The sequence below is a fragment of the Orbicella franksi genome, chromosome 8 (assembly GCF_964199315.1).
Source record: "Orbicella franksi chromosome 8, jaOrbFran1.1, whole genome shotgun sequence".
NCBI lineage: Eukaryota > Metazoa > Cnidaria > Anthozoa > Scleractinia > Merulinidae > Orbicella > Orbicella franksi.
This window is the reverse complement of record NC_138152.1, coordinates 14,679,646-14,698,125: the sequence shown is the minus strand read 5'-3', so window position 1 is coordinate 14,698,125 and position 18,480 is coordinate 14,679,646. Positions and strand designations below refer to the sequence as shown.

The window sequence follows — 18,480 nt, the reverse complement described above, 5'->3', positions numbered from 1 at the left end:
ACCCACTACTCCATAACTTCTTCCAAATCACAGCCTTCCATGATACATTCTTCAAACAATTCACGTCGCATCTGGCGGCCCCCAGGCTTCTCTAGAAAGCTTTTAGCGTTTTTCCCACTCAACTGAATGTCACCTACAAGGATGAGGACAATTACATCTCTATTAGTTCCGTGTTCATTTGGTGGTCGACATCCTAAGGTCTTACCAGTCCGCACTCACTTTTTTCAATTTCAGAAACTGAATCAACCGTACTGGGCGCCCCAAAACAGTACGTGACAAGGACGCTCAGAGTTAAAGTAACTTGGATGAATCGAAACATTGACATCTTGTTTGCTGCCTCGCTAGCTGTACTCAGAACTGACCATATTGAACTGCGCTTAATAATCAATACGATAGCCTACTGGAAACACGTTTATTTTCCGTGAACTATTTTTATGACTTTATTTGTTTTGAGACGCAAACAGGTTTTTGTGCAGTGCTCTTTTATTCCCTCGCTAAAAGCATCTTTGCTGCGTGGCTCAATTGATGCTCGCTGTTCTATAGCAAAGTAACTAAAACTGACCCAGATATTGACGGAACAGCATGTACCACCTTTATTTCATCATTTCTTACGTTCCTACGGTGTTATGTCGATCTTCGAGATCGAGGGAACTGAAAGCTTGAATTTGAATAATTTTTGATCTTCAGTTCTTATATTTCTGAAATACTCTCCACACTCTAGTCTTTGCCTTCCGAAGGTAGAGAGGCTATATACCAGATTACTGTACATGTGGCAAACGCCACCTGACTGCTACCATCTCCCAAAGTTCGATTTCACTCTGTGGTTTCTAAAATGCAAATTCGTGTTGTTTAGATAATCTGACTGCCTTCAGAATCGAAATAGTGTAAACAGGCGATAGAAGACGGGGAAAAGATATTCCGAAGTAGACGGTCGTTGGGGCTTATGAAAAACAAGAAGCATCGTTTATTTCAAAGAACTTTGGGGGTTACATATACCTTACCAGTATTTCCAACGAAGATGATAGTTTTCTTATCATGGAACTATAGATTTGTTAATTTGCGCAAAGAATTAAGTGAACACTTGTCCTTTGAGACACGCTTATCAAAGAACTTCAAGACAGAACTCAATTCTAACGCGATAGTAGCTAGTTATGTAAATAGTGAAGTTGAATACTCGCGCAATATATATAAAGTGAACGAGTGGCGGAATGCCTTAAACATGGCTGGTAAAAAACTTGACAGCGATTGGAGAATATTTTAACCAGCAACAAATATAACAGACTAAAAGTCGATAGTTAAATTTGAACTCGCTGATGATTAGAACTCTTAGGCCGTGTTTTCACGAGAGAGGTTTACTACGGTTACTGCTTACCGAGGTTTCGTAACTTAACCACAGTTATTAGAGAAGCTGTTTACACGGAACTAATTAACTAAAGTAGGCAGCACACAACCGGGACGGTTTGTCGTTTTCTCCGAAAGCCCAGTGTTGCAATGCACAGAAACTGTTAGGAAGCTATGGAATTTCTGCTTTACTTAAGGAATACTCCAATGCTGAACGAAGGTCGCTGTCGATTTGCAGGCTGTGATGTCGAACCAAACTCTCCTAAATTATAAAGCTTTATAGAAGAATATTAGAAAGAAAATTTTTATATCTCTTAAAACACATTTTCTTTCGCAGAAAACCTGAAACGCCATCTGCCGCGGAGCCGGGCCTGCTTAATAGTTTAGCAGCGAGTTCCTCTTATTCGGGGCCGCTTTCAATTATATTATTTGCTTTCCTTCTCCTTAGACTTCAATCATGATTTTTTTTTTTTTCTCACACTTTCTTCCTCTCTCTCAGGACTAAATAGGGTAAAAGTCTAGACAAGAACAAAATTATGCGTTTCTGACATCTTATCGCCATATAAATAAGCAGTCTTTTTTCGTGGAATAAAACGGGGTAGTCATTTTGTTTCTTTGCTGTTGTTGCTTCTTTGTTAGGAATGGGCTAAAGCCCCTTTTCGATCAACCAAAATTAGCAGTGTAACACTAAATGATTAGTCTGTACACACTTAGTATCGCACAAGCAAGTAAACATTAATGATAAAAGCGAACGACGTTTCGGAGCCGTCATGACATACTAAATTATGGGAAGTATTTGACACACTTATGGTAAGTCATAACAGACGAAGGGAGGGGGTACGTCCCCCTTCCTCTTGAGGAAGGGAAAATCTGCATCAGGCATTTTTCGATAGTTATAATATTTCTCATACGTTCTCATGAAACTGCCTTAGTGTGTACATAACTACGATGATCTCTCATGTCTTTAAATCTTTCTCCCTCACTTCAAATATATTATTTTGTACAATCGCATAGCGTACAAGTTTGTTTCAACAGAATCGGCCTAGCAGGATTTGACATTTTCCCAATTCTACTTTTCAGTCTCCACAGCCTCTCAACTTCACAGAAAAGGGCACCCTAAAACCCGGAAACCGACTCCGGAATCCGGAATCGGAAACCGAAAACCGGAAACCGGAATCCGGAAACCGGAATCCGGAAACCAGAAACCGGTCTCAATCTCAAATGTAGACCTATCAAATTACAATTTTTTTCATAGTGATTCACCAAAACTTGCAGGAGGCACAGCTATTTATGTCAATGATACTCTTAAAACTATCCCCAGGCCTGATTTGATAATAGATCTTTCATCAGTAGAATCCTGTTGGGTTGAAATTGACCCTGGTAACAATAAGAAGCATATTATGATTGGCTGCATTTATAAGCACCCATCTGCAAATGTGGATGAATTCACATCGATATTCAATGAATTCCTGCAAGAATTAAATATGAACAGATATGAAGTATATATATTAGGGGATATGAATATTGACCTTTTAAAACATCACACACACCTGCAAACAGGTAGATACCTTGACATGATTTATTCCCACAATCTATTACCAGTGATAACAAAACCCACTAGAATCACCAGTCATACTGCAACCTTCATTGATCATATTTATACAAATACAGTTAACAGGTTGATCTCAGGGGTTATAGCCGTTGATATCTCAGATCATTTACCAATTTTCTGCACAGTCGAAACATCACTTAGAAAACAAAATGGGCAACTTTACTTCAGAGACTACAGTAAGTTCAACCCTGAATCATATCTTCAAGACATCAGTGCTGTGGATTGGAATTTCATCTCTGGTAAATGTAATAATTTGCATGAAACAACAGCTAGAACTATTAATACACTCAAATTAATTGTCAATAAGCATGCACCCCTAAAACAAGTGTCTAGAAATAAACAAAAGCAATTAAGAAAACCTTGGATCTCAAAGGGAATGCTCAAATCCATTAAAACTAAACATGCTATGTACAAAACCCATTATCTATCCAATGACCCAGTCAAAATTTGTGAATTTAAAAAATACTCAAATAGATTAAACCATCTCAAAAACATTAATAAGAAAGCCTATTTTTGTAAAAAAAATTGACTTGTGTAAAAATAACTTAAAGGCTACATGGAAAATAATTGGTAATTTAGTTAAAAGGAAGACAAAGGGACAGACCTCACCTCAACGAATAGTAAGGAACAACAAGACTTTCACTAGTAATGAAGATATTGCTGATCAGTTTAATAAACATTTTGTCAATGTTGGCCCAAGCTTGGCCAGCAGAATTGAAGATAGCTTTGAAAACCCTACACAATATATCCTGTCATCTCCAGCTAATAGTTTTGTTATGTCCACTGTTACAGAAACCCAGGTTTCAAACTTGTTTAAGACATTAGATAAGAACAAATCATCAATTGATGTACCTAATAATTTAGTAAAAATAGCAGCTGAACCCTTATCAGTACCTTTCACTCAAATCCGTATAATCAATCAATACAAACTGGTGTTGTACCAAATATTTTGAAAGTCTCTCAAGTTACTCCGGTTTACAAAAGTGGTGATGTAACTGACCCAGGAAACTATAGGCCCATTTCAACTCTTTCACCTTTCAGTAAGGTATCTGAAAAATTAATTTATAATCAACTATATGATTTTCTGGAAAAACACAACATTCTGTATAGATATCAGTTTGGTTTTAGGAAAGGGCACTCAACAGAGCAAACCATTTTTGAGATCACTGACACCCTCAAACAGGCAATGGATAAAAAGCTGGTTACCTGTGGTGTTTTTTTAGATTTTTCTAAAGCATTTGATACTGTGAACCATAATATTCTTTTATCTAAACTCTACCACTATGGCATACGAGGAATAACCCTTAACTGGTTTGAAAACTATCTACATAATCGCACTCAGTTTGTTAAGATTGGTAGCATCCAATCTAGTCCTGAAACCATTACTTGTGGAATACCACAGGGATCAACTTTGGGTCCTCTTCTATTCCTGCTTTATATTAATGACTTACCTAACTGCTCAAAAAAACTATCCTTCCTTATATTTGCTGATGATACAAATATGTTTTATGCAAGTGATAATCTGGATCAGCTTGAGTATGTCATGAATGAGGAATTGAAATTAGTTTTTAAATATTGTATCATCAACAAACTATCTATAAATCTTACCAAGACTAATTACATGATAATTTCATCTACAAGACTAAGACCGTCTATACATATTCCTAACATTGCACATAAAAGTCAAATTAAGTATTTAGGTATTTATATGGATCAAAATTTACAATGGGGACCGCAGATCCAGCACATTAATAATAAATTAGCAAAAAATATAGCAATTATTAACAAATTAAGATATTTTGTTGATCTTCATACATTGAAACAATTGTATTATTCTTTCATATATCCATACTTATCCTATGCTATCATAAGTTGGGGTAGTGCATGTAAAACTAATTTACGTAAAATCATAACTAAGCAGAATAAATGTGTCCGAAGCATATTCTTTGCTTATAGCAGGGAAAATGCTTCACCATATTACAATCTTTTAGGAATTCTCAAATTTAAAATGTGTACAAATTAAAAGTGGCTCTATTTACTCATAAAATTTTAAATGACTCAACAAACATTCCAACTATATTCCATAGAACCCTTACTCAGGCATCTGAAGTCCATACCTACAATACAAGATTTGCTGCGAATTTGAATTTTTCATAGGCCAAAAGTACATAATAACTATGGGTCCTCTACTTCCTCTTTTGTTACATCAAAACTTTGGGAAATTACTCCAACAGAATTTAAAAAACGGCCTTACACTTCCTTTTATAAGCAATATAAACTATACCTTTTAAATACTCAATATTACTCTTCTGCATTATGATTTATTCATTTAACTTGTTTATTTCGAATACTTTTGTTATTCACATTTTACTTCCTTTATTGCATTGTTTCTATTAATTGATGTGTCTTGTCTTTTATTTTTGAACGTGTCAGTGACCAACACGATAGCATATGCTTCTTTGGTAACTGAGCACATTTTGTTTTGGTTTTATTATTATTATATTTTCCTTATTTTTAATTAATGAATTTTTTGTAATAGTGTGCGATAGTGAAATATGTCTGTAAATAGTGTCAATTAATAAAATCTGAAAATCTGAATCTGGACACTGGAAACTACAAATCAAAGAAAACAAGTTCTTCAAATACGCGAAAATTATTTTGCATAGCTTTTGCCTGTAAAAAATAATTATAAGAGGCCAAGTAAAAAACTTAACCTTGTTTGAAACAAAATTCCCCGTCTGTTGAAATTCGTGCAGCTGTTATTTCTAGTGAGGGCTATGATTCTGAGAGTCTAAATAAAGTGCGTCGTAATATGATTCCAAGCACTCGAGAGCGTCTAAAATAAGCTTGCTGGTAATTGCCATTTTGTTTAATAAGTGATCTACAATTTACCCCGAGGTATAAATCTAGCCTTTATGTCTAGTAGATACTTAACAAGGTAGAAAATGTCATAGAGAACAGGGTCTCCATCAGTGGCAGCCCAATGTACGTTGACGGTCACGCCCCCCACTTTCGACGTCCAAAGGCTAACTTGGCTCGTCTAAATTAATTTGTTTTTCCCAACAGATACGAGACTAATTCCAGATCAATACTATCCCCACACTGATACTGTTACAAATCACTACATATTCTTGCCGGACATCGTATCAAAACAATTTATAGAAATGTTGCACTCTTACTTCCGTCTGCTTCTCGCTTACGAACAGATCGGACCACATGTTGCTAAAAGATGCTAAAAGACTGCCAGAAACTCAACGCAATAGCTTGTTGCTATTGTGCTACTCACCAGTCTTCTCAGAGCAATTTGATCTAGACAAGAACCGCGCTCTCACCAGGGTCAGGTTGAACAAAAGATGAGTAACTTAACCCGCGTGCTAGCGAGCAGGCTCTCATGTTTGGGTCGGGGCTGCGAGTTGCGAACCCGCGAGAAGGCACTCGCTCACATGCCAACGCAAAAAGACACTAGAGACAGATACTAGAGCCTGCTCGCAGGCTATGAGTAACTCTATCCACCCGAAAAATCACCAACCCTGACTGGATATATACTGATTTACCCAATGGATAGCTTTAACCAGCTTTAGAACAACCGGGCCAGATGTATAGCTAAGGGATGTTCAGAACTGGTCAAGAATTTTTTAACAATTACAATTTGTGGTTGAAGTAAAGCAAAGAAAATAATTAACAAAAAAATCATTTTTCCCTATAATTATTTATTTATTTATTTATTTATTTATTAGACACAGGAACCATAATCGGGAACGGAGATTGTAAGTCCGTGGGATCCGCGCGCACCTATGATATGGGACAATTTTGCTATTTTTAGAACAAATTGCGCCATCCTGACTTCACAGTCCGCGCGGCTCCACGCACATGTCGGGGGCTCTCGCGTGGATGCTGTCACGTTGCGTGGTCAAATGGTGAGAGTTGCGAGATTCTCTTGTGTATTTTTCACCGCGATGGCAGGGAATAAGGCAGGGAATACGAACCAGGGCGCTTATATGTAGATTTAAGCTCTGAGGTAATGGAAAAGGTGGGTTTTTCAGGGTCGAAAACAAGACTTCAATCTCGCGCTGGGAATGAATAATAAGATCTGCTCGCGTTTGTTGTAAGCTTACGCGTATGTTTTTGCTTTTGTTCTGACTTAAGAATATAGCAAGAAAACTCTATACTCTGGTATCGAGTTAATTTGTGAGTTTCTCAGACAATGGTTAATCATAACCAAAACCTGTTTTGATGGTTTCTTATTGTTTCTGCTTGTTTGGTGAGTTTGCAAAAGTTTTTGAAAGGAAAGTCTGACGCGTACAATTAGCTCATTTGCATAGTGCAGCTCGTGCACTTTCAAGTCCGAGTCGGTGTTTTCAATTGTCAACAAATCTTGACAAAGATTTCTTTCGTTATCTTTTGTGCTGAGATGCTGCAACAAATTTCACGAACGCAAATAAGGCTACTAACATCATGTGTTTCTTCAACATAAGCATAGTGAAGTTTTACACTGCGAAAATGAAAATAAACAAGGAGTTTTGATAACTAGATCAACAAAATCGAAATCGTTATTCGAAGTTGATGAAAGAAAGCGTCATTGTAACTTTGCTGATTATTTCTGCTTTATTCACATATTTCCAGCTTAGCTTTTAATATGTTCTCAAACATTTTAACATCTCAAACATATTTAAAAACTATAGAGTTATTGTTTGAGTTCGATGTACGCTTTCACACGAAAGTGCGGCGGAAGTCCAATTCGTCATGTTTACTGACTGTACAAAACACGCATCGGCGGGTGCTCTCATTCATCGACAACAGAGAATTTACTGGATTTTTACACATATAAAACTGAGCAGTATCTACGGACGTAAAGTTATTGGGCCTTGATGAATCATCAAGCGTTGCTTACAATTCACGCGAAACTCAAACTAGCAATTATTGTGTTTTACTTTTCGGTCGCGATAGACTGGCAAATTCCTCGCAAGCGTGTGGTAAGAGGAGCTAGGAAACCATGAAGTCCTGAAGCTCTGCTATATCTAAATATATCCAGCTAGTTTTTTGCTGTGTAATGGAAAAACTGTTAATCTTCAACATATGTGAAATTTAAAGTGGAGTAATGTACAGCTCATGTAAAAGAAGCATCCGTTGGAACACAATTGGCGTGATAGTTGACGAAGGCGCAGCCCTCGTCAACTATCGCGCGATAGAAATCGTGAGCGAATAATCTAATTGTTCTAGTATAAACCTACTCGTCGTTCAAAACTTAAGCTAAATCCTCTTCACAGACACTTCGAAAACGCCAAGAAGCGGCCGTCATTTTGTTAACAAGGGCACACTGCTACGCTACTCACTATCACAGAATAGATAGTGAGTAGCGTAGCCAATCAGAGAACTGCATTCGTGATATGAACGCTAGTAGATTTATACTAAAACTCGATAGAAACACGGAGAGCATGTTTTCTATTTCTTTTAGAAAACACTGCGACGAAAAAAGGAAAAAAACTTGTCAACTTTGATTATCAAAATGTAAATTCTCTTTGCTCGCGCCATCATTACGTCGACGTTCTATGTTTCTATCGAGTTTTAGTAATAATAAATCAATAGTTAAGAATGTGAAGACTTTGACAATGTTGCTCCAAATGCAGACCATATAAAAGATCAGGACTAAGCTGTTAAAGACAGACCAAGTGAATTGTTTGTCATTTCCACATGCTGAAGTAGGCAGATAGCAGCACAGGGAAAATTCACCTCTGTACAATGCTAACATTAATAGAAATTGCACACCAGTATTAGGGGTAACAAAACAATTTCGAGTCAATAAAGAGAATCAAGGGCAAATTATTCTTCAGCGACAATTTCCGCTTAGACCCGCTGCTGCTAAGACTATTCACCGTTGTCAAGGTGACACAATGACTGGAGCAGTTTATTTTCCAGCATCCACGTGCACAAGGGAGCACACGCATTATGTTGGTTTGAACCGTGTACGAAACAACTCTGCACCGCATATTATTAATTTGAATGAAAGCAAAATGGTTAGTGAGAAGTTTAAAAGTGAAATGACACTAGGTCCTCTGCAGCGTAGAAATGAATTAGAGATTTCATGTTTAGAGTGAAAACTCTTCTGCTCTAAAATCCGAGGGTAAGAAAGAAAGAAAGAAAGAAAGAAAGAAAGAAAGAAAGAAAGAAAGAAAGAAAGAAAGAAAGAAAGAAGGGAAGAAAGAAGAGCTTCTGATAGGTCTAAAAGTTTCGGTTTTATTTTCTGAAATAATATAATAATACTAAAAACACTTCATCGCGTAAACAAATTACATTAGATTTCAATGTACATCACAGAGTTTGATCAGCAACGACTGGTCGCGTAGCTGAGGATCAAAGAAAGGGTTTTATACACACTTCTGCAAGCCATGACGAGTCTAGCTATAGATTCCTCCAGCGGGGTAAATAGTGCAAGAAAAGCGAAAAAAAAACAGAAAAACAAAAAACAAAAAAAACAGGCCATTAGGTTTTGAGCAGCCATGTCTGGAAACTAAGAAAAGGACTACAAAACATTAAGATACAAAGCAGGAACACATTAATAAAGTGCGTGGGACTGTGGAAACACAAGAGAGCATTGATGTCCATTCACACGTTTCCTTATTTCAATGCAATGAGCAGAAACAGAATGGTTTGACAGCCTTTAAACGAGTCAAATTGCAAATTATTTTTATCGCGCTTATTAAACTGCTACAAGTGCTACCCTTCTGCAGTCGTCCCACTGAACAGGAAGAGCGACAAGTGCTAATTAAAATAATGCTACCAGTTTGCTATAGTAAACACTAGCTTTTGATTGCTTTTGTTCCCCTTTCAATCATGTTTGTTATTAGACCCAAGACAACCTGGCGCAAAATGACGTTTCCTTTTAACAAAAGGAGAGATTCTGGCTAGCAGAAAATTACGATGTGCTCGCAGCTCGCCATCTTTATTTTCTACTAAGTGCTCGCTCACTGCTCCTGCTCGTAAAAATAAACGCACTGCTCGCATGCTCGCGAAGAAAAATCTGCTTCTAGTTCATCCTCTAAATCGTTGCATCTCAAACTAGCAACCAACGCCGTCACGTTTGTAATGCCTGAAGTTTGTAGGACGACTGCTACTCTTAAGGATGCCCCAAATCACACATCTGCGTCGTCTGTAAGCGCACGGATCACCAAGTTTTTAGTTGCCTCCCATAACGGAAGTTATTTGCATGTTCCGCCTCGCCGCCGCGACTAAGCTTCGCGGCATTGACAATGCTTCCGACGGTGAATATTTCAAACTTCAGACAGAGAAAACATGGTTTATGTCAAGTGAAACTGTCAAAAAAAATTCTTGCCGGAATTGATCCAGCCACCAAACAATTTTGACGAACTCAGTAAAGGGTAAGTAATAAAAAGCATGAAAGACAGAAATGTGAACAGAGCCTCCCTTTCTCCTTGTTTCAATCTTTTTCGCCTCTCTCTCGACGAAACACATGCCCTAACATCCCTAAACAAGACCAAAAAATCGCCCCCTCCTCCTGGAGACTGTACGGCAAGCACCTGACATAATTAATTATGTATGCAATATCATTGCCTCTGCTGGCGCAATAATAATGAAAAAATCCACTTTGCTATGCATGTAGATTGAAAAAACAAAATACATAGAGAAAATATATTACTTATTCAAAGAATGTGATGGCAAAACGTCTCAGATGTTGGAAAAAGCTGTTCGCCTCTTTGTATCGGCTTTTGGTTTCCATCTGCAGCAGTTGTAAACAGGTATGCAGCTGTAACTGACGATCGCTACGAAGAAAGACAAAGGAATCATCTATTCTCAATATCTAAATGAGCTCCCGTTTGCAACCAAGAAGGTAAGAATGGAAAAAAGACTTCCTAAGAGTATTATTCAATCTCTTACGGTACAGGAGAAGTTTGCATAGTCCAAACTGCGACATCTATCAGCCTAAAATGTAAATTAGACCGGGAGAGATAAAAATCACCTCTGCAAGTCCCTGTTGTCGGCTTAATTGTTTTGCTCTATGGATCTTCGCTTTAGAAAAGTTACGAAGCTTACATTCTAAGAATCAAGTGGTAAAACAGTTTATTACATGATAAAACCGAAAAGAATAATAATTCTAGATGTAGTTTATCGAAGTATTATCTGTTCCTTTTGTTCACTAAGAATTTCGACGAAATGTCGATCAATTTAAGTTCGGGATCGTATACGGTATAGATTGTAGTTGAAGTTGAATTTTACTGCGTTTAAAAGATGGCGGAATCCTTGGTTTTTGCGAGTGAAGGTACCAAACCTGCGAAATAAATTGGCTTCTACATGTATAATGATGATCTCGGCAGAGTCTCGCCATTTGAATTTTTCATTGAAACAACATAACATTTTGCTAGTAAAGCTTGCAAGCTGACTTTGTTGGCATCAAACCAAAGTTTATGACCTGTCTAAAATCCTACTTGTCAATTTTGCGAAGTAAAGGAAATTCTCAGGACCAAGCGTAGACAAGTACGTCGCTATTCGTGCAGATGCTTTCCTTTTTTATTTATTTTCAGCAAATATTTTGAAACTTGATATTGGGACGTGTTTTTTATCGTAATCTTTCTGTTTCCTGGGGATAGTCTTATCTGATTAACAATCTTTTAGACGCAAAAAATGTTTCAAAAAAGAGGACCTTGCTGAAGTTATAATTAAATATAGTTATTGCCTGACTTTACCACCTCAATCAGCTCTAACGACCAAAAATTTAAATTAAAATTATTTGAAAAATCAAAAAAGTTAATTACGAACCGCAAAATGTTGATGGCATACAAAATTGAACACATGTTCGCAGCGAAACAACTTTATCTTACAACTTTACCTTGCAGTAAAATTAACAGATCTGCCAGTTTTGAGACTTGCTCCAATGCAGGGTAAGGGCTAATAGAGTTTGGTAAATGTCAACGAAATTTGGCAAGACTAAAAATTGTAATATTGTAAGTGGAATTGATGACGGTATTTTTTGCAATATAAACAAAATTCGATTAGTGCGGATGGGTCCTAACATTTATCGTTCGCTGTTTCAACAGAATTAATAAACAGCGAGTAAGGGCATTGAGGTGTCCTCCACGTGTTTGTCAAGCAAGTTCACAGCTTTAGTCCTGCTGTGGTTTAAAGAATGGAACTCGGCCCCCTGGAGCTCGGCAGGCACTTGCTTCTTTTGGGGATAATAGTGTTTACAACAAATGCTTCCAAGGGTAAATATAACGTTATTACTTTCTGTGTACTTTTTCAAATAATCATATAAACAAGATATAAAATATATAAAATAAATAAGACAAATAATTTTAATAATTTTAAAATAATTCATATAGCTGGAATATTTGACCTTTTCTTTTGATATCCCGGAATGGGTATTCCTATATGAAGGGTATGTTCAATGTGCCCTTACATTCTCTGGAATAGCGTCCCCATACATGCTCTGTATAAAGGAAGCAAATATCGTTTTCTAGCTTGACTAGCGGAGCCATAAATCTGAAATTGAGCGGACATCATCAAATATAAAAGATCAAATTTAAAACATATCGCCTTAGTCGGGTTTAACCTGGGCGATTTTTGTTTTCGTTGATGAACCTGGAGAGGTACTGGCGCTGTGTGTGCCCTCCTCCTCGTATCTACTAGGATCTTTATAACTTACATGCTGTGTTAAGGGTTCAAACTTGTTTGTTACAGTGAGAATCACGTGTCAGTCATGACATCAGAAATGCCACAATGACGTCACACATTTCAAAATTTCCGCCATCCTGGATCTGTTACGAAAACTTTCAAAATTTTGGAAACGAGTCAGAAGAGCTCCACGATTCATTTCAATGAATCAGGAAATATATAACAATACAAGAGGCCTCCTTGTGCATATTATCCGTTGATATTTAAATCAGTTGGGTCACTAAACAACTGGAGGTTAGTCCAAAGTGCGAGCGTATACACGAATTAATCGACCTGCAAAATCAAGGATAGAATTTATCTTGTCATTGCTTATTACATTACGGAGGTGGAACTGTGTGTGATATGGGGAGGGTAGGGGGGGGGGGGGAGGTGTCGTCACTTTTCAATGACATTAATGAAGAGAGAAAGTTGCAATGCAGCGACCTCCACCTCATTTGCCTTCAAATATAAATCAAAAGGTAAACTAACTTCGTTGGTAATTAGGGAACCCAATAACTTGAGCATTCCATGACATAACACCTTAAAAGTTGCTAGGGAATCTACTGCCCTGTTATTTATGGTATTTATCCACAAACTATCAATACAGTAGAATGTTTTATTCAGCCTTGTTCTCATAGTCAACAATTTCCTTAGTTTCTCATGTTACTGTGCATCTTAATTTTATTTACATCTGTTAAATGGACAATGATTGAAGTTGTTGATGTACGTGGTAAAACTCTCAGCCGAGGCACAGATAAAGGAATGGCTTACGCCAGATTTAAGGCTCACAAATTCTCCCTCCTCAACATCACCGACATTGGTTCGGATTATGTTCTCAAAGGTAGCGAGTGTGGGCTTGCTTGTGTTAACATGCCGTCATGTTTCTCCTTTAACCTGGCTTCATTCTCCGATATCGTCAACGGGAAAATCTTATGTGAGCTGCTCCCATCCGACATATACAACAACTCCGCAAAACACGTTGGCAGCAAGTTATTTCAGCATTATAGCATCTTGGTAAGACAAAATTTGAATATTCATGAGTAACACATTTGTTACACATTTGTTGTTGTCGTTTGAGTTTCTTGTTTTTGCTTTTGTGTTTTTTTGTTTATTGAGGCCGAAGTTAGGGAAATATTTAAGAATATGCTATAAATATACCCCATGCTGACTTTTCAAAGAACATTTTTGCAAGGTTATGCTGCTGATGATATGGTAAGTCATCAAGACGTGTAAGGCAGTTGCAATTCGGCGGTGTCTACGTAATGAAATTTGAAAATGTAGCTTTTTTCTACCATCCACACTAATCCGTCACGAATTTTAAGTTGGAGCTTTTCGTGAGCGCTCTTCATTCTGGGGGAATTTTAAAACGCGGGCTTTTCGTTTTCGTGTGGATGGAAAACATTGTGAAAACAGAGCTGTTCGAAAGCGATGGTGTCAAGATAATCAGTTGACATCTCTGCCTCAGTTTTCCTCAAACACGATTCCAAAATAGCTGCAGTAATAGTTACGTTTTTATTTTATTGTTGCGTTTTCAGGGAAATTAAAAAGGCGGCCGTTTTCAAATTCATCCAGCGTAGTGTGGATGGGCCCTTTGTTTCTCCTATCATTAGAATTCTTCTTTCGATTTATTTGTTCTCCAGATCTGAAGTGGGTGACAGATTTAATCGCCTTCTATACTATAGACCTTCAGGAGCAGTTATGGGACATTTATTTAACTTTTTCTTACAGGGAAGACCTTGGATGTGCGAACTTTTAATGATTGGTTTGGAAATATCTATCGACGGACTTTGAAAATGTTGATGCAGCCCAGAGTTGGTTGAAATTATTCAGGCGTAACAATATGATATACGTGTCATAAAAACATTTGCAGGACAGAATCAAATACTTTTGTATTTTGTAATTATTATTATTATTATTATTTATTTCAGTCTCCATGCATCAGCTGGCCTTGTCAGAACAATGGAACTTGTGTTGCACTTTACGAGAAGAACAGCTATATGTGCGTATGTGCCAAGGGATTTACAGGGAAATATTGTGAAACAGGTATGGAACGGGTACTAGCTCCTCATTTCTTGTGATCGAAAACAATCAGCTTAGATATCTGTCCGATGTTCCAAACACATGCCCACAGATTTGAACCCCTCCATTCATGTAACCGGTGACTTTGTTTTTGTTTGTTTTTGTTTTTTTGTTTTTTGTTCTTTTTTGTTTGTTTGTTTTGTTTTTTTGTTTTGTTTTGTTTTTTGTTTTATGTTTTTATTTTCTGGTTTTTTGTTTGTTTGTTTATTTGTTTGTTTGTTTGTTTGTTTGTTTTTGTAGGCTTTTGCACTGTGGTGATAATGTTGTGCTTGCTTTAGACAGCAAAGAGCTTTGGCCACATCAATTTAGGGCTTAGACGTGCAATGGACTAGACATTTCTAGCTTCTGTTGGCGATATTTGGTCTGAGCTTTGATGTGGCTAAAGACTCAAAAAAACATCTGTTGAAGTCTGGATATGGTATTTCCCGCTCGATAAAATTCAAGTAAATCCGGGACATCGGTATTTGCGACCAAAACATGGCTACGACGGAGTGAAGAACATTAGGTCAAGCGCTGATCGTGAGTAAAATTTCCTCGTTTTGTCAATTAGGCGTTCTCGGCCTAGCTAACCATCAGAACTGTCTGTGATTCGCTAGCGAGGAAGAAATTTATTTGCGTGGCTTCCCGTCGATAATTGACGTAGCGACAACATTTTGAGTGTTCACTTACTCTTAATTATGGCCTAGTTTGCTTGAAGTTCAATCGATTCTCGATGTAGGAAACTCTGGTTCAGTCCATTAGGACGATGTAGGCCTTCAGAAAGCTATAAATCAGCTCTCCGCCGCGGTTTTGATATCTGGACGTTTGTTTTGAATTAGACTCCAATTTCATGTTAAAAGCACTCTTAATTGAATTGTACTATTCACGATTCAACGAAAAGATGGTGAATTTAGTCTTCCTGGCCTCAAAAGGCATACAGTAGAGTTATTTCCTTTTATTTGAGCTAAGATAAACCTTGTGGAAAGCTAGCTCTAGGAGAGAATTGTATCAAGATTATCAGTGACAAGTCAAATTGTGTGGCTATGTTTTTCCGAATCCAAAAAGATATGTATTCTTTGTATTAAGCTCAACTAGTTGCCACTATTTAACAATATTATTCACCTCAGGCTCCTTGAACATGGGTTAATATACCTACACGAGAAGAGTAACCTCAAAATTACAGACTGAAACAACCTGGATATGGTTAATAGGTTCAGTTAATTAAGTGTTTACATTTAGAGTGCCCGTGGTGAAATCTTTGAACTATCACTCCTAAGGGGAATTGGTTCTGTTTTATATACTGTTTATAACTTTTAACTTTAGTGGGGCAGCTGACGTTGTTATCTATCACCCTTCTCAGAGCATACCTCTTACTAAACGAGTTCAAGGTCCGTACTGTAAGTTGCGGGCCGAGATTTCGCCCCCTTTGATTTGTGGCCAAAACGCGAAGTGCGCGGCCCACGAATCAAATGGAAAACAAAAACAATCCCTGACTTATAGCACGGACCGAGAAGACGAGGCTAGTAAGCTGTTTATTGAATTTCTCTCTCTGTCTCTGTCTCTGTCTCTGTCTCTGTCTCTCTGTCTCTCTGTCTCTCTGTCTCTCTGTCTCTCTGTCTCTCTGTCTCTCTGTCTCTCTCTCTGTCTCTCTGTCTCTGTCTCTGTCTCTGTCTCTGTCTCTGTCTCTGTCTCTGTCTCTGTCTCTGTCTCTGTCTCTGTCTCTGTCTCTGTCTCTGTCTCTGTCTCTGTCTCTGTCTCTGTCTCTGTCTCTGTCTCTGTCTCTCTCTCTCTCTCTCTCTCTCTCTCTCTCTCTCTCTCTCTCTATTAAATCTACTTTGTTTTGGTCTTCAAAAGACTGATGCACGCCAAAATGAAAACGATTCAATTCGAAATATCGAGTCGTTATTCAGTCATTAGCAGAATTGACCAATCACAGCCCACGTAGTAAACGAGAGATATAATAAAACATGTTATAGTGCCTGTTTATAATCTGAGTAGTTAAAATTATGCGGCTGTAAACAGATTCAAGACACCCCGTACAGATGTTTCCTTCCGGGGAGGGGGGAGAAATTCCCATATAAAAAGTATGGGGCTGCTCATCGTACATGACGTACATTTTGAGGGTTAAAAAAGCGCTTTTGATACCTTTTAGGGTGTTCAGCCTCAAAAGGTCCACAGCGGGAGCTTTTGTTGTACTTTTTAGGGTATTGAGCCGAAAAAAATATGACAGGAGTATTTTACAATCAACCTTATGAGTAAGATTCACTCGAATACTGAAAACGTCAGTTAATGTGGTGGTTCAGAGTCGGTACCCCTTAGCGACGAGAAAAACTATTCAAGGCACGCTCACAAAACAGAATTTTGGTAGGGTTTAGGGGTTCTTTTCAAAATTTCCGAACAGCACGCCCGTCCTTTTTTATACGAAAGTTCCCCCGGGGTCTCCTTCCGCATGAAGGTATTGATACAATGTATCTCGAATTAGATATCAATGAGTGCGCTAGTAACCCATGTCTGAACGATGGAACTTGCACCGACCGAGTGAATGGATTCACGTGTAGCTGTGTGCCGGGATTCAGTGGAAATAGATGCGAAACAGGTTAGTTAGTAAGCACAGTGGAATGAATTGCAAAGGAATGGAGATAACGTTTTCGTTATAACAGGGACTCGTTGAAAACGACTGTTTCCGTCATTGCGGGGATTTCGTTATACCGGGGCGTATCATGTATGTTAAATATGTTGCTATCCTGAAGAGATCATATACAAGCCAGTAACATTTTATCAAAGGCGTATATCGAAAGTCCCAAATAAGAAATTTTGACAGCGCAATCACAAGCAAACTTTTTAAATCAATCCGATAATCGCGAAGCCCTGTTTTTGACAAGTTCTGATCCAGTACTCCTTTTCCCAGATGAAAGACTTGTCAGCCAGTCACGCCAACACCAAGCACTAATCCGGCTGCTAATTATGTTGTCTTTGCGACACCAAAAGTTAACTGTATCTTTTTTTACTGCAACGATCCCATTGTAAACTTTTAATATTTCACAGAGCTACGTCAGTCAGGGCACGCCAGTCAACTATTATATTTAGATGAAAGTGAAGAACGATCATCGTAGTAAATTTTCCAATTTAAGCAATTGAATAGAAGAAGCCTGAAAAAATCAGGGCTTCAACGGGAGTCGAACCCGTGACCTCCGCGATACCGGTGCGATGTTCTGCCAATTGAGATAATTGACCTCGCTCCCAATGTGTGGCTTCATAGCTCAGTTGGTAGAGCATCGTACCGGTATCGCGGAGGTCACGGGTTCGACTCCCGTTGAAGCCCTGATTTTTTCAGGCTTCTTCTTTCCAATTGCTTAAATTGGAAAATTTACTGCGTTGATCATTCTTCACTTTCATCTACAGCCGCAGTTCAAATATGAATTATTTCATATATACTTCATATTATATTAAGCTTGTTATCTTTCCCACCTTTTTACGTGGTACCTTATTACGTATGCCTCCTTTCTCACATTGACGACTGGAAAACGTGTTATCTAAGTCCCGATCCTTGCTCCATTTTCCCGAAAACTTATATGTTCTCTATATAAAGGGGTTTTCAAATTTTTGAAGACAACCGCCAGCAAGCTCGTTTCTAATTTTTTCACCTGGCATGTTCTTTGTTTGGTTTTACCTCCTAGAACGTGAGGAGATCTTCCGACTATGAACATTTTTTTAAAATTATTATCTTCTCTTTTTTGGGGGGGAATAACAGATATTGATGAGTGCGCCAGTAGTCCGTGTTTGAACAGTGGAACCTGTACTGA

At 38.0% G+C, this 18,480-nt stretch overlaps 1 protein-coding gene across 1 annotated transcript in view; it reads left to right on the top strand.

Moving 5' to 3' along the window:
- Positions 1 to 13,324: 13,324 nt before the first annotated feature.
- LOC145495691 (uncharacterized) overlaps positions 13,325 to 18,480 on the top strand; it is a 6,726-nt gene continuing 1,570 nt past the window's right edge. The window contains exons 1-4 of the mRNA XM_081475308.1: positions 13,325 to 13,633; positions 14,548 to 14,662; positions 17,160 to 17,273; positions 18,429 to 18,480. The exon at positions 18,429 to 18,480 is cut by the window's right edge and continues 62 nt beyond it. Of these exons, the coding sequence (XP_081331434.1) occupies positions 13,325 to 13,633; positions 14,548 to 14,662; positions 17,160 to 17,273; positions 18,429 to 18,480 (590 nt within the window). The remainder of the gene's footprint in view (positions 13,634 to 14,547; positions 14,663 to 17,159; positions 17,274 to 18,428) is intronic.